This window comes from Equus przewalskii, chromosome 4 (assembly GCF_037783145.1).
Source record: "Equus przewalskii isolate Varuska chromosome 4, EquPr2, whole genome shotgun sequence".
Classification (NCBI taxonomy): Eukaryota; Metazoa; Chordata; class Mammalia; order Perissodactyla; family Equidae; genus Equus; species Equus przewalskii.
Window position 1 is genome coordinate 41,926,868 of NC_091834.1, and position 15,465 is coordinate 41,942,332.

Here is a 15,465-nt window from a genome sequence, read left to right on the forward strand (position 1 = left end):
GAGAAAATGCCTCCATGTGCAATTCTTTTACTTGTAGCGAAGCCTGTGCAATCACCGCCATGCTCAGTTCCCCTTCGCCCACAGATCAACTTCAAAATGCAACCTGCTAGTATTTAAAGCAACCCATTGAACACAGAAGAACCCCCACCCCACCCCCGGCCCTCGGCCCCTCTGCCCCGCCAGCTCCCGGGGCCTCCAGCCTGGATGGAGGAGCCAGCCCCGCCCGCTTCATCTCCTCGCTGCGCTGCTGTGGGTTTCCACGGCTGCAAGCAAATGTGACCCAGGATGAAACCAGGAGCCTTTAATCCGCATTCCACACAGGGCAGCTCCATCCAGCAACCGCTAATCCAGTGCTTACAAGGTGGCTCGAGGGTGCTGGTTACTGGGGAGACAGAAGATTTGGGGAAATAGGGACCTTGTTCAATGGGATTGCAAACCTAGCGGTAGAGGCGGACGCACACAGCGCAGCGTTAGAAAGCCAGGGGAATGGTCAGGGAGAGATGAGGGGCCGTCGCTCAAAGAAAAACGGGGGAGCTGCACTTGGAGAAGTCCCGGCGGAGGAGGTGGGACTGAGGAAGCCCCTGCGGGGTGGGCAGCATTGTGATGGTGGCTAAGTAAGGAGAGGCCGGCATCCTGGGTGGAGTACGCTGCAAGTGCACAGGCCCAGAGACGAGAGGGGTCTTACGGGGTACAATGTGGAGGGCAGCAAGGTGGGGCCCTGGGGCTGTGTCTTCATCTCCTCAAAGACCACGAATCCCGGCTGAGGAGTTGCTAAGTAAGATTCGAACAAACTAGACTCCGTGGACGGCCCCGTGCTGGCTGGGAAGTGAGCAGAGCCACAGAAGCTACACAACTCGCGGAGTCCCCAGACCCGTTACACCTGCCCGTCTCTCCCGCATGGAAGAGGTCCCTCCAGCAGTCACCCAGCCCCAGGCTGCCTTGCAGAGGACGGTGGCTACTGCTGGGGCCGGGCCCTTCCAGGAGGAGCCGGGAAGCCCAGTGTTCCTGTGTGTTTGAGGAAGTGGCCCCAGGCGACCCTTTCAGAGCTGAGGATGAGGCCGCAGGAGTGTAGCCAAAGCTTCCCTGGCCCAACTGAGCATGTAGAACCGTTTGCCGGCTATCAATTCCACCCCCGCTCAGGGCCAAAGGCTCACTGAAAGGGGTGCCACAGGCTTCTGTGGATGTGTGTGGCCTCTCACTTAGCATGTCACTGGTGATCCGGGAGGGGAGAAGAGGCGCCAGCTCTGGGGTCTCTAACACTAGGGGAGTGTCTGAGCCGCTTATGTGCCCACATGCAAATCATGCACTTCTGCCCAAGGCAACAGAAGGCCATAACCTCCTCCCCCAGCCACCGCATCTGGGGGATGCAAGGGGTCACGTCAGTAGCTTCGTTCAGTGGTTCAGTTCCTCCTCCTCTGTCCCTCTCCAGCCCCCACCCCCACAGCACCTCCCCACTGAGTCCCCGCAACAAACTCATTTATTAACTTTGCATGTCAAATATTTTTTCTGTTTAATTAAAAAAAAAAACAAACAAACAGTTAATGTCACAAAGGGCTCCAGAAATACATGCTTTTGAATTCCAGCCATGGAGAGGACAAAGGAGACACGTATCTGCAGACATGGCTGCTTTCCATAGAAAGGTTCGTGAAGCAGAGACAGCCAAGCTCTTCTGCCTGTGAGAGAACACAGTCCACCGGGCAAGGGCTGGGGGACAGTGTCTTTGGTTGGCCAGACCTTCGTCCAGAGCTCCCTGGAAGGTGGGTTGGCAGGAAGGGGCATTTTCCTGCAGCCCCCCTCAAAGGGGGACAGAGGCAGGGGGTACAGAGGAGGCATTTAAGTTTCATTAGCCTCTGGCTGCCTCTGAGGCTGTAGGATACGTTATTTAAACCTAACACAAAGTAGGTTTATGATCTGAACTTGGATCTCACGGCAGCCGAGTGACACAGCAGCAGCCACAACGCGGGTGTTGGCAGGAGAGCCGCCGGCCTGGAAACCACTCCGCGACAATCCTGTATTGTTTAGGTCCACATAGAGAATACACTAAAACCCTTTATACCAAATAAGAGTAAATAATTATACCAATATAAACAGGGCCTTTGACCCTTCATTTTATTAAAATGGCACGTCAACAGTAAAACAGCATACTGATCACTTCAGACGACCGCGAGCCCCCGGCGCGCTGTTCAGGGGTGGCACGGGCTCCGTCCCGGAGGCTGCAGATTCATGCATTGAGCAGTTCATGTTCTTTATCCGTTTTCCCAACAGCATCAGGATTTGATAATGGGTCGAGGTCAGCAAAGAGGCTGAACCAGGCAGTCAGGTCCGAAGCAGCCTTGGCAGGCTCTGGGGAGAGAAGGAGAAGCATCAGCACGCCCGCCTTCCAAGTGCCCACTTCTGCCCTCCTGCACACGGGAGGGTCCAGGCTCCTCTGGAAAAGGAGGATGCTCAATCAGACAAACCCCATAATGCTCTGGCTCTAAAGCGAGTTAGGGAATTCCACGTCCCCCCGTTGGTCGGCTGAGTAATAATTTCAAAACCACGGCCTAAAGCTCAGTGAAGAATGAACTCTTGTGTTAACTCCCATCTCACCCCCACCCCAGCAGATGGCCACAGCCCAGAGAGTTGCCTCAGACCCTGCCACTCTACCACAACCAAGAAATACCATAGTTATTTCAGAAGTCAGACTGAATGGCTGAGGAAGCAAGGTGCCTTCCAGGGTTCACTGGAAGAATCTTGTCATATCTGCTGGGACAACAGAAATACCATGGCCACTTTTTTCAGGCTTCCAAGAAGGGGTTGGCACCTAGGCCTGGCTTCTCCTCTTTGATAAAAGTCACCACATTCACCCCTCTCCTGTCAGAGGAAGGAGGCCCTCCACATGCCTTCCCTTCTCCCGTGGGCTCTAAAACACCCCACACCCCTCACCCTTCAGCCTCCCTGGAGTACTTCCCTCAGCTGCTCCTTCACTGAAACACCTGCCCTGACTTCCTGATTACCACTATAATAGAGCCAAATTATCTTCCAGATGAGGAGAAGATTTTCAAAAGAGTGCCTGATGCAAGTGATTCCTAAATAAGTAGGAGGTTCCTCTTTATATAAATCATCCCACATGAGCATCGAAGTTCACTGGCTTGGATGACCCATGCTTTTTTCCATCTCCAACAGGTGGGAGTATCAAAAGCATGAAGAATATGTCTCTCTGACAGGTTCTCCTTCTAGCTGAGAGCAGCTAGGAAGGTGCTTGCCATCTGCCTAAGAGAGTCTCAAAGAATATTGGGAGGACAAGTTGCTAAGAGTGGTTATATTAGAGCGATGGGAATCCACCAACATAAACAGGGCCTTTGGTCTTCCCAACAAAATGGCCCTGAAATGTTAAGACGGTATACTGAGCACTTCGTATTTCTGATTGCCCTCCCTTTGGCTTTTTGTCAAACTCTGTTGCAGATATTTCACTTTATAATGAGATAACAATGCATCTATTACAGAGATAAGTTACTACAAGCAGGACTAGTTAGTAACATGCAAGTTATTACCATGTGACACTAACTGAGTTCTGTGAGGAGTTAGCCCTCAAAACACTTGGCTTATTTTGATGTGATAAACTGAGACTTGAGAGATCTCAGTATAGTTGGTTGGGGTGGGGGAAAAACAACTAAAAACAAGGAAGTCAGCTTTCTTTAATCGTGTAGGAGGGCACACAAGGAAATTGTATGAGGCAAGACTGATTTAGGAGGATTTGTCTATTCTGGATAGAGAAAATCAAGATATCTTAGAAGTATCTCCAGTGAAAATATGCTACATGCTCATTTCCCCTTCCTCCCAACTTGTGCAAAGGTCTTAGAAGGCCCTCAGAGTGGGTGTGGCCCTGCTGTGAGGAACCAGGTGACTATACTTTGGGGCAATCCTCACATCCCCCAGACCTCCTCTGTTGGAGGGAAAACCAGGTGCAACTATCCGCACACCCCCTAAAAGAACATCACGGGAATGTTTTTTGATGATAATAGACACTTCCCCTAACTTCCTGAGGTCAAGAAGGGGAAAGTGGGTGAAGACCAAAGGAAGAGAGCGTGAGCTGCAAATACAGATGAGATCTTCAGTCGAGCAGATGTTCCCTTTGGGGCCCTGTCTCAAGAAGAGAACAGATCTCATGAACTTGAAAGGCCCTCTTTTGACAACTAAGAAACCTGGCTCTTTGTGAAGAGCACTAATTAAAGGCTTTGTTTGGTGGTGGCAATGGTATTTTCAGCGAAAGACAGCAAACCTCAGAGGTCTTTCCTCCCATGCTGTTTCCACCCAATCTTGGGGAGCACCCAGTCACATGGAGACAGATATATTTGATCCCTCCTCATTAAATTTGAAAAAGTGAATTATGAATTAGGACAGTAAGCCAGAAAAAAAGTCAGGATGTAACTCTTAGGATCATGCAAAACTCTGCACCCGAATAGCCTCTCATTTCAACCCTAAGTGCTCAAATGGAAATTAGTAAAGAAATACAGAAAATAGTGTTAGGCCAGTGGAAAGGAAGGTGGCTTTCATTTCAGGGGGATAAAACACTGTATTACCTTTCACTGCAGGGCTGTTGTCATTGGGACTGCTTGCCTTTGGTGCTGGCCATGGAGAAGGAGGAGGATTGACATTGCTCTTTGACCAGCCTAATGTTCAAAACCAGAGCTCGTTAGATCTAGGGAAGAGCAGTCACACTGTCCCACCTGTGCTGGGCACACGTGGTTGTCAACCACGGTAGCCCCCAAAGAAAGGGAAGGGGGTGGTGTGACAGACCCTTGTCCCACGTTACTCATACCCGAAACACATTTTAAGGGAGAGTAGATAGGTATAATCATGCCCAACTCAAAAGTATTGAAAACTAGGGAAAAGATTGGATTTTGAGAAGCAATGAGAAATTGCTAAGGTTAATACATCTTTGCCCATTTTTCTTCTCAAGTAACATCATTTCATGTTCACACTAAAGATTATCAATAGCGTTCCAAGGAAATCAAGTGCCTTGTTTTTCTGTCACAAATGGGGAAGACTTTAAAAAGTGAACACCATTACATGTAGCAATAGAACTAGTAAACTGCGGGTCCTCTCTACTTCTAATATGATTCAGTTCATTTATTTTCTACACAGTTGATTTAAATTAGGAAGTTTAGTTAATATAGAAAAATAAACAGAAATCCAAGCCAAATATATGAGGGGGAAGGAAGCCCCCTTAACTTGCTGCCTGCCGTACACTACAATGGTGTTTAGCTGGTATAACCCAACATTCTGTAAAGCCCCTGTGCTCTCTCTGCCCCTAATGATTCAGAGGCATTCCGCAGTCCTGCTTTGCAGGGAGCAAGCCTAGTTCCCCACAGCATTTCCTGTCTGTGCTGGATGTTTTGGCATGACTCACACCTAATTTAGAACTTTACCATATGCCTCTTTACACGCCTGTTTTCTGTATGTGTTAAGTCCTGTCTTCTCAATAAGACCAGGAATTGCTTCTTCAATGTGCTCCAAAATACCTAACGCAGTTCAGGTAGGTGTTTGTGGACTAAGTTCCTTGTTGATTCTCACTGTGAAAGGCAGACCATCAGATGATGCATCACTGTCGGGTCTATCATAGTTAAAACTGTATCCTTTTATTGGCATGCTCTGGTCACACGTTTTCTACAGAAAAGGTTTTGCCTCTGATAAGGCCCTCATGACATCATGTTTGGATGACAGAGGCCAGCTGGGGTAGTGAAACCAGTTTCTGGAGCAAGAAAGCCACTCAGTATATGCCACAAAACAATAAGATTTAATGCTGTTTATTTACCCTGACATTCTAAGATTTGTAATTAGGGACTTAATTAGAATCATACTATATTTATTAGCTTGCATTTTTGTCTCATCTCCTAGAGGTGTGAGCCTCTTGAAGGCAAAAGCCATGCATTATTCCCCTTTATGTCTGTTAGTGCACCTCCTGGCACACAATGGGTGCTGAATCAAGATATATTATTGAAGAACTCTTTTAAACCATGAGAAGTGCACTTATGAAGCCTTATTTTAAGAGACGGCAAAGCAACGGTTGGCACAGTAGATGCTACAATACTCACTGGTTGAATTTTTTCATTTTAGGCAAGTGGCATACAAGCTTCTCTAAGAAGACTAACCAATGACAAATGAAACAGGTGGCCTATAACCTATTTATTGGGTCTAAAACAATGAAAACATACAGAGGGCTTTAAAAAGTATTGTTATCCATTGGAAGGGTACCTGAACGTGTAGTTAACATAATTCATAAACAAAAGCACCGATCTTGAGGGAACTTTCTGGGATGATGGAAATGTTCTAAGACTGGATTGTGGTGATGGTTGCACAACATACATTTATTAGGAATCCTTGAACTGTTCTCTTACAATGGGTGGATTTTGTGCTATGTACATTATAGTTCAATAAAGCAATTTTTAAAAATTACCAGTATTTGGTGTAATACAGGAGTAACATAACCTACCTAGTTCCTAGAAAATTGGCCCACGAGCATTTTCCTTCTAAACCGAAATCATATAAAACAGTGGTAAATGTGGAAAGTCAAAATTGCAGTTCCATTGTGTGCCAAATAAAGCTGAAAGAGGTAGACTCTAAGTGGGTAAATTTTACCTTATCCCCTACAATCCTCTCCCTGACACCAAGTGTAGTCAAGACCAGCTTTTGCTCAACAGAACCCATGCAACCTTTCCACCAGCCCCTGCAGCCTGGCCTCATTCTCTTAGAGCAGTGGTTCTCAAAGAGTGGTGCCCACACCAGCAGCAGGGGCACCACTTGTGAGCTGGTTAGAAATGCAAGTTCATGGCCAACGCTGACCTACATGAATCAGAATCCCTGGGGGTGGAGCCCAGGAAACTGTCTTAACAAACCCTCAGGGATTGCCGCACAAGTGTAAGTCTCAGAAGCACTGCCATAGATGGTCTGCAGGGAGGCTGCCAGGGTTACCATCTCCATCAGGATCAGCCATCGTGGTTGAGGCCAGAGCTGGGACAAGCAGAGAGGCCCTCCTGGGAAACAGAGGGGTCTGCTTCAGGACCTGCCTCCCTAGCTCCTGCAGCTTTAACTGCTATTGATTGCTGTATGCTATTTGGTACAGTGGGAGCTCAACATGGTCATTCTTCCCGTTTCAAAAATATCCACGACATTCACTTTTGAAAAATGGCTGCAGAGAACACTGGGAAAGAGAGGCAGGTTCAAAGCCTTGTATTTTTCAGAGTATAAAATGGAACACATTCCTAAAGGAGGCACAATAAATCCACATGTCAAAATGGAGCTCCCTTCACTTTATGTAATGGACACGTTCCTGAAAAGTTACAAATAAGTGTCTGTATATCAAGTCATATTTTAAAAGTACCAGAAAAACAAACCATATTTTCAAGCCTATCGTTTAAAGGATTATAATGGCAGATTCCTTTATAAAGACAATAACTGTCTTGTAATTGGATTCCTTTCTAACTATGAATTTTTGAGTATTGCTCACCTAAACACTCATGAACCATAAAAGCAACATCTAGAATCTACGGATTTGGGAACTTCTCTGCAGCAGAGGACATGAAGGAGGATGAGTCCCTCTTTGGGGACTAAGATGATGGGGACAGTATACCTCCCAATTTTCACAAAGACACAGGTATCATTATTCCTTTGTCCCATAGTGTGAAGCAGAAACCACAGACAGTTTGCCAAGTCAGTCTCCCCTCAGAACAGCTATTAGGCATAAGTCTAACAATCCAACTATATGTATGTGAGGGGAGAAAATGGTACAGCTGTGACACTCGCTGTATATTAAAAAAAAGAAAATACTAAGTTCAGCTGCAATTCCGCCCTCCTTCATATCTCTTTGGGAATTCTTTAGGGGAGGGGTGCTATGAGGCTAATTATGGACAGAATGCCAAGCCCGATTTCAAATGTCTTGGCTTCTGTCAGGAAAAAGTGCTATTTGAAGAGAACTTAGTGTTGTTAATATTCCTGTCATTGCCATCAACTTTTCTTTAGTTGGTGTTAGCTGGCTGAGGCATTTTTAACATGAAGAGGTGGCTGGGAGGTTGTCTCCCCATCTCAGAGTAACTTGTCAGGAGAAGGGTGGTGGGGGTAGGGGCAGGAGAGTGCTGAGAGCTCCGTGAACAAAATGACTGTCCTAGCCCTCTGTTCCTTTGATATGTCAACTGTGCTACCCATTTGCAGGAAACACATATAAAATTTTATTGGCGCAATCCTTCCCCCTTTACTTACATAAGGGAAAATATAAATCAGCCAGAAATAACACTGGCCAGCTAGAGCCGCAAGTGGAGCCAAAATAACACCATCCAGAGTAGCACTTTACCATGAATGGCATTTCACTAGCTGGGAGAGCAGAAGTCCAGGCTGGATTGACAATCAAGTCTGAGGTGCTCTGGGGTGGGGTTGGCAGTGAAGGGGAAAGTGGGAACACCACAGCCATGGTGGCCAAGCCTGCTCCACTCGGAGCCCCTGTTTCCATACCTGCAAATGGTAGATAAAACTTCCTGTGTCATTACGTTGTTGGATGGATGAAACAATCTTGTAGGTGAAACCAGGGAGGACAGAGGCTAGAGAGGCCCTCAATAAATCTAAGCCGAATCTGGATTTTCGTATAGCTCAGCAGACATGAGGATCAACCCCTAAGATTGTCTGAGGATTATTTTCTTTAATGTAGTGATTCAATGTCAGTTGCTCTCTCCCTCCCTTCTTGCCATCCACCCATCCATCCAATGTCTTTTTTTGAATATCTATTGTATTCCAGGCACTGAGCTATTCATGTTCTGGAAATATGATGGTGAGCAACACAAACACAGGCCCTGCCCATGACAACTGAAAGCAAGAGACAGAAAATTAAATCAATTTTACAATGAGGTGAGCTACGAGGAATGATTAAGTACTGGGTGTAAAGAGAATGGAGAGCAGAAACACCTAACACTGACTTCTTGGGGGAGAAAGGAGTCAAGGAAGGCTCCCTGGATTAAAGAACATCAATGCTGAGGATCTGAAGGATGAGATGTTAACCAGGTAAAGCAAGCATCATGGGTGTGTAGGTACGTGGCATGCTCTAAGGGGAGGGGGAGCATGTGCCAAGGCCTAGTGGTGGGTAGAGCTGGGCTCACTGAAGTTTACTATGGCTGGAGTCCAGCTTACCAACATAATACATCGTTCTCCAGCAGAACAAAGTCATTAAGTCATGATAAGTAAAGATATGGGCAACAATGAGACCAGAGTCAGGCCGTAAAGGACCTTGTAAGCCACGGTGAGGAGTTTTGACCTTATGTGAATGGTAGATAAAACCGTAACAACATGGCAAGTCAAGAGACCTTTCTGGGATTCCTTGATTTCCTCATCTATAAAATGAGGGTGGAATAGACGGTTATCAAAGTTCCTTCTACGGACTCACAGAGGCACTTGAATTCTACAGATAGCCAAGACTTGCAGATGCTCCTCAGCAGGCATGGAAAGTGCTGCTGCTTTGATGGAACAAACAAATCCATTGGCTCATGCTGAGAGTGCCTGTTCTGTGTTCAAACTATCTTGAAATGGGCCACACAGTCTTTTCTTTCACATTATGCCATTTGAAATATCAGTTACCTGGAGCCAGGCTAAGCCAGGAACAGCAAGAAGTGAGCTCTGGTTGAGGAAAGATGACTTGGAGAAAATCCAAAGCTTGACGTTACATCAGCCTTAAATGGAAACCCACCCAGATGGTAACAGCACCCTGGAACTGGGTAAAACAAAAGAATATCCGGAAGGAAGGAACACAGGGCTGTATGTCTGTAAGAATCTGGAACAAGACTCCTAAGTTTGGTTTGCAGAATACTAAATTAAAAAGATGCCCTGGTGCATTTATACTGAGCAGATGGTAATCTTTTCAGTATCAGCGTCTATTTCTAAATTAAATTTTGGATGTTGATGGAGAATTGAGAAGAATGTCAAATGAGGCCTAACAGCCTTGCCTGGTCTCCCCCTCAGGCAGCCCCTCCGGCTGGCTCTCCCCCTACTCACTTCAGGAAGCCTCAGGAAGGTACAATTTTCTTGTCACTGTATGACCCAGGCAACCCAAGTCCCTATCATGCTGGTAACTTCAGAAACTTAGAAATCCTAGCTAAAATTAACGCCTTCTTCAAATTTTCAGTACAACTCAGTCCTAAATTAAGTTCCTTTGTTTTGCTCTCCTAGAGCTTGAAGGGGGTGTCGGGAGGAAGATATAATTGTTGTCTTAGTAAATCCTCCTTCCTTTCTATTCTCCCAGAGCACTGGGGAGCAGAGGGAGGAGCGAGGCCAAAGTAGAGAGGGAGGGAGGCAGCGGAGAATGCGGAGATGAGGGGAGAAGACTGAAGAGATGCAGGAGGGAGAGAGAGAGGGCGAAGGAGAGCAGAATGGCGTGTGGAGGAGTGTGGAGGTGGTGTGGCCGTAGCCTGGAGCAGTACCCCCTCAGCCCTCCTGACACTCCGACCCTGAGGATACAGCTCCACCTGGCCCTCACAGACAGCTAGGATAGGGTGGCGAGACTGAGCAGGAGTGCACTGGAGTGAATGTGTGGGTGGCTGCTAGCACAGGCAAAAATTTTGTAGACAATCTCAATTTCAAATATTCTGTTCTGGGGCTGGTCCCATGGCCGAGTGGTTGAAGTTCTGCACGCTCTGCTTCAGCAGCCTGGGTTTGTGGGTTTGTATCCTGGGCGTGGACCTACTCCACTCCTCAGCCATGCTGTGGCAGCATCCCACATAGAAAATAGAGGAAGTCTGGCATGGATATTAGCTCAGGGCAAATGTTCCTCAAGCAAAAAAAAAAAGAAGAAGACTGGCAACAGATGTTAGAGCGGGGTGAATCTTCCTCACCAAAAAATAAATAAATAAGTAAATATTCTATTCTGGAATATCATCCAACTTTTGTTGTTGACAGGGAGGCTGCCTCCTCACACCCACGTTCCTCCTCCATGACAACCCAGTTATTCCTGTCCCTGTGTGTGCCCAGGGCCAGGCTAGCCATTACAAGTCCTGCTTCTCTGGGAGCATCCCAGGAGAAGGCTGAAGGGAGCTGTAGGGCAAGCACGTTGCCATCAGAGACAAACGGAATGGTGGAAGGCACAGATTCCGGATCAGACGGCTCAGTGTCACAATCTGGCCTGCCTCCTACCACATGTAGGATCTTGGGCAAACTACTTAGCGACTCTCCTCCTCAGTGTTCTGGGCTATAAAATGGAGAGGATGGCAGTACCTGCCTGGGGAGGGGGGGGTGAGGATGAAGTCAGTTAATATACATAAAAAGCACACAGGACGGTGCTTGGCACATAGCATGTGCCTTATGGAGTACCAGTTATTATTATTTTACCAGCTACAAATGGGGGATCCACAGAATCACACAACTTTAGACCTCAGCATCTCTGAGTGGAGGTTAACCGAGGGATAGGCAGCTGACACTTGTGGAGAGGTAGAAGGTGCTCCTTTGGATGACATGGGTCTCTCCTGATCGATTGGTGAGTCTAACACCTCATATTACAGATGAGAAGGCAAAGGCCCAGAGAATTTGAGTGGTTTGACCTATTGTTGAAGAACAAGTGAGGGGAAGGGAGTTTGCAGAATAAAACCCTGACTTCATACCACAGTGTGTCTCATTGAGCCAAGGTAGTCTGAGTACTTATTTCAGTGGCTTAATTTCATTTTTGAGATGAACTGGATAACTTGGGGAAGCAGTTTCAATACAAGGTGTCAAAAGTTCAATAGCTATTTAGATGCTTTTGCAATTCATGTAAATAGATGGATTTTCTAGACAATGGATGCAATGGAAAAAATATGTGGAGCCAACATTCATCTTTTCCTCTCTTTCAGGGGGGTGGGGAGAGTCCTGACAAAAGCATAGGATGTGGTTGTGAGTGGATTATACGATCCATCATCGAACAGGGAGCCTGGCCTTTATTTGTACCACGTAGTTTCGAAGGTTCCCTGAGTCAGGGGGCAGCACCGGGGTGGGGGGGGTGGGGGGGGGTGGGAGGGGTGGGCTGTGAGAGGGCGAGATGCGTAGGTGTGGGAAGCTGGATGGGCTTCCTCTTTCAAACACTTAGCTTCCACCTTTTTTTTCTGTCAGTTTGAGTTCCATAGACATTCAATTGGTGACTGTTGACATGCGAAGGAAACAGGCTAACTCAGGTTACAAAGTAACTCCTTTAACCTTGATCTTGATAGGACCCCAGCAGAAGAAAGGAAACTTTTAGCAACCAGAATGATCCTTTTAAAAGGTGTTTCAGATCATCTCCATCCTTAGACCAGGATGCTGTGATGGTTCCCAATTTCACTTGGGCTGAAAAAGGGCCCAAGTTCTTCCAAAGGCTCCGAGGCCCGTGTGGTCCAGCTTCTGCTCCTCTCTGAACACCTGTCCCCCTTGCTCCAACCACAGTGCTCTTCCTGCAGACCCCCGGCCATGCCACCCATGACCTCCCTTAGGCACTGGCACAGGGGCTCCCTCTGCCCCAATCTCCACGTGGCTAATTCTCTCACCTCCTGCAGCTCAGATCTCTTTTCAATATGAACCCTATTTAGTTCTGCAGCCTGACCTACCCTGCCATCCCCCCAACACTCTCTAGCCCTGGCTCTCCCTTTTCCTTTCCCTGTAACATTGGTCACTTTCTTGCACCTACTTTGTGATGTGCTTCTTTATTATGTTAATTGTTCATTATCTCCTCTCATTCGAATGTGAGCTCCAGGAAGGAAGAAGTGTCTGTGTTCTCAGATGAATCTTCAGTGCCTGGAGCCCAGGAGGACCCCATAAACATTTGTTGAATGAATGAGAAACTTGCTCAAGTGTTAGTAGGATGGCAACCTCAAGTGAGATTTTGTTTGCCTGAGAAATAAATGGTCTCCCTTTGCAGGACCTCATTCTCTTTGCACAGTAGGAGCTTGCATTTCTCTCTGACTGTCAGAACACCTTCCTCCTTAGACCCGTGTGGCCTTGTGCCCTTCTCTTGGAGTTGGGGCAAGGCTGATGTGCAAAGCCCATGGCCACTGCTCATGTCATAGCTCTCAGGCTTAGTTCCGGGGACCTTGCCTTGGGCCCTGAGCTGAGATCTTCTCACTCTGCATGCTCAGGAAGAGGGCGTGGGGCTCAGACTTCTGGGTTGTCAGTGTGGAGCTCTCACAAGCCAATAGCCCTGGGCCACCCCTGCTAAGTAGGAGCATGCCACCACTGTTCCCTGTTGGCAGCAGGGGCCCTGGTGTCTCCAAAGCTGGGGCCCAAGTGGAATTCATCCGGCAGGAGAGCTGGAGAGTCTCCAGCAGCCCCAAGATCTGCATTGTGGATCCTGGCTCCTGCCTTCCAACTCTCCCACGGCTCGTTAGCACCTCCACCACAGGTGGGTGGGGGTGAAACTCAAGTCATGGCAGCATTGCTCATCTGGGGCTCCGGTGAAAGAGATGGTGAAACCCAGGGGTAAAACTCAGGGCGGAGAAGTATTTACGAATTTTATTTATCCTTCCTATCTCTAACTTCCTTACTGAAAATAAATGAGATGGCTATGAGACAGGACTCACAAAGGAAAACAAAAGGAATCATGCAGTTCATAAAAAAGAAGGAAGACTTTTTTTTGGTCTTGCCCACCAACTCTTGCTTTGTCCATGATCTCATCAACAAAGACCTGAGGTTTTTTTTAATAGCCCATAATTATTTAATGATTCCAGCACTGCTGTTTGTTCTCAGCTCTAAGTGCCAGATAAACATGGTGTTTATTAAGGAGATAGCCTAAATTCATGGAAAAACCAAAACAATTTGAGAATTTCAATTAAAGGGACATGAAAGGAGGGAAAAAGTATTGAAATACTAGAAAATTGTTTCCTTCCCAAGGTCTGTTTGTTTAGAAACTCAAAACTTAAAAATTTAGATTTCAACCTGAGTTTTAGTTTTTGTTCTCTAAATCAACACGCTCTCTATGCCAGCAATTCTCAACCAGCATGTGGGCTGCCCGAGAGCCTCAGTGTGCCCTGAACCTTTACCAATGTTGCTGACCATTTTGATCAGTGTGGAAACTCAGTTTCTGCTGTGGCCGAGACGCATGGGACGGTTGAGCCATGTGGTTCAGGCAGAATAGGAACAGCTGAGCTGAGGGCATAGTCAGGGTAGGGATGGGCCAGGATAGAGAGAGAGCAAGAGAAAGATAGCATGGAAAGAGTTAAGAAGCCCAGTGTGATGTCAGTTGGCACTCAGAAAGAGGGCATGTCTATGGGAATGCGGAGAACGTTGCCTTGTGAGTATATGGGAGAAGCAGCTAGGGCAACGGCCAGGCAGTGATGGCCAAGCCACCAGGTCCATGACTATGAAGGCAATCCTCTCAAGGATGCCATGAAAAAGTCTAAAATCAAAATAAGACAATAAGATTGAGAACAACCTCTCTAACCTTTTATTAATAGGAAATGTTAACATTGGGAGAAAATTATAAGGAATAGATTTTAAACCCTGCAACATATCTTAAAGCTAGAATGGGATTCTGAGATTTCAGCTAAAAAGTCACTGGATAGAACAGAAAAATACAAAAAAAAACCCCAAAAAACAAAAAAGACACTGGACATAAAATAAAAATCAGAAAATATCAAAAAAATGACAAAGAAGGAAGAAATAGGCCTTTGGGATTAAAAACGCAAAGAATGAAGAAACAAAAAAAGCCCCTTTTCAATCCCCATAGTACATACCGTGTAGCGAGGCCTGTAAGTCTTTCATATTTTGGTCTAAAAGCTGCGAAGGAAGGAATCCTGAGGCTGCCTGGGGCTTGGCGTCTGGCTCTCCTGGGCCCACAGTGGGCGCTGGCTCCTTCAGCCGGCCGTCTCCAAACACAGCAGCCCACTCTTCACTGAACTCGCCCTCTTCCAGGGAGGACGCATGGAAGATCTCGCTCAACAGCAGCAGGTCATCTTTGTCAGCACCTTCGGCTTCCAAAGTCCCTGCCATTGGGCCCAGGCAAGCTGGTCAAAGTAACAGCACAAAACACATCACCACCAAGGGCCCAGGCCCTCGGGAATCAATGCAGTGGGGTTTGGGATGGGACAGACTGGGGAGACAGCTAGATTTAAGAAAAAGCTAATCAAAAAATAAGTTAATTCCATTATAGCCTTTCAAGAAATTTGAGAATTAAATTTCCAGTTCCCTTCTCCCTTATCCTCCTTTCTTCAAGGCCAGTTCAGTTGCTGAACATTATTAGAATTGCACTGAAATAGTTTCCAAAAAAATTCTAGGGTTTTGGTTTTTCCTTAACGTAAAAGCAAATTTACCACCAAAACATTTCTCAGATATGAAGCAAAGCCAGGATTGAAGGCAGGTTGGAGATCTTCGTTCCTTGTTTGTATAGGTTCCTGAATCTCCCCACACAACAAGCCCTAAATCCACAGCCACCACGCCATGTGGCAGGCTGCCTTGCCATCCAGGATGGGGAGAGGACCCACTCCAGGCCCTGACTGGCCTGGGAAGGGGAGA

The 15,465-nt window shown here is 46.8% G+C and overlaps 1 protein-coding gene across 34 annotated transcripts in view; it reads right to left on the reverse strand.

Moving 5' to 3' along the window:
- Positions 1 to 1,493: 1,493 nt before the first annotated feature.
- Positions 1,494 to 15,465, reverse strand: part of ICA1 (islet cell autoantigen 1) — a 142,192-nt gene continuing 128,220 nt past the window's right edge. For 14 of the 34 annotated variants that reach the window (XM_070615744.1, XM_070615737.1, XM_070615740.1 and 11 more), the window contains 3 exons: positions 14,688 to 14,957; positions 4,563 to 4,652; positions 1,494 to 2,343 (listed from right to left, as the gene is read on the reverse strand). In XM_070615744.1, the coding sequence (XP_070471845.1) occupies positions 2,222 to 2,343; positions 4,563 to 4,652; positions 14,688 to 14,957 (482 nt within the window). In that variant the 3' untranslated portion in view covers positions 1,494 to 2,221. The remainder of the gene's footprint in view (positions 2,344 to 4,562; positions 4,653 to 14,687; positions 14,958 to 15,465) is intronic. The other 20 variants (XM_070615752.1, XM_070615754.1, XM_070615751.1 and 17 more) reach the window with 3 other exon arrangements.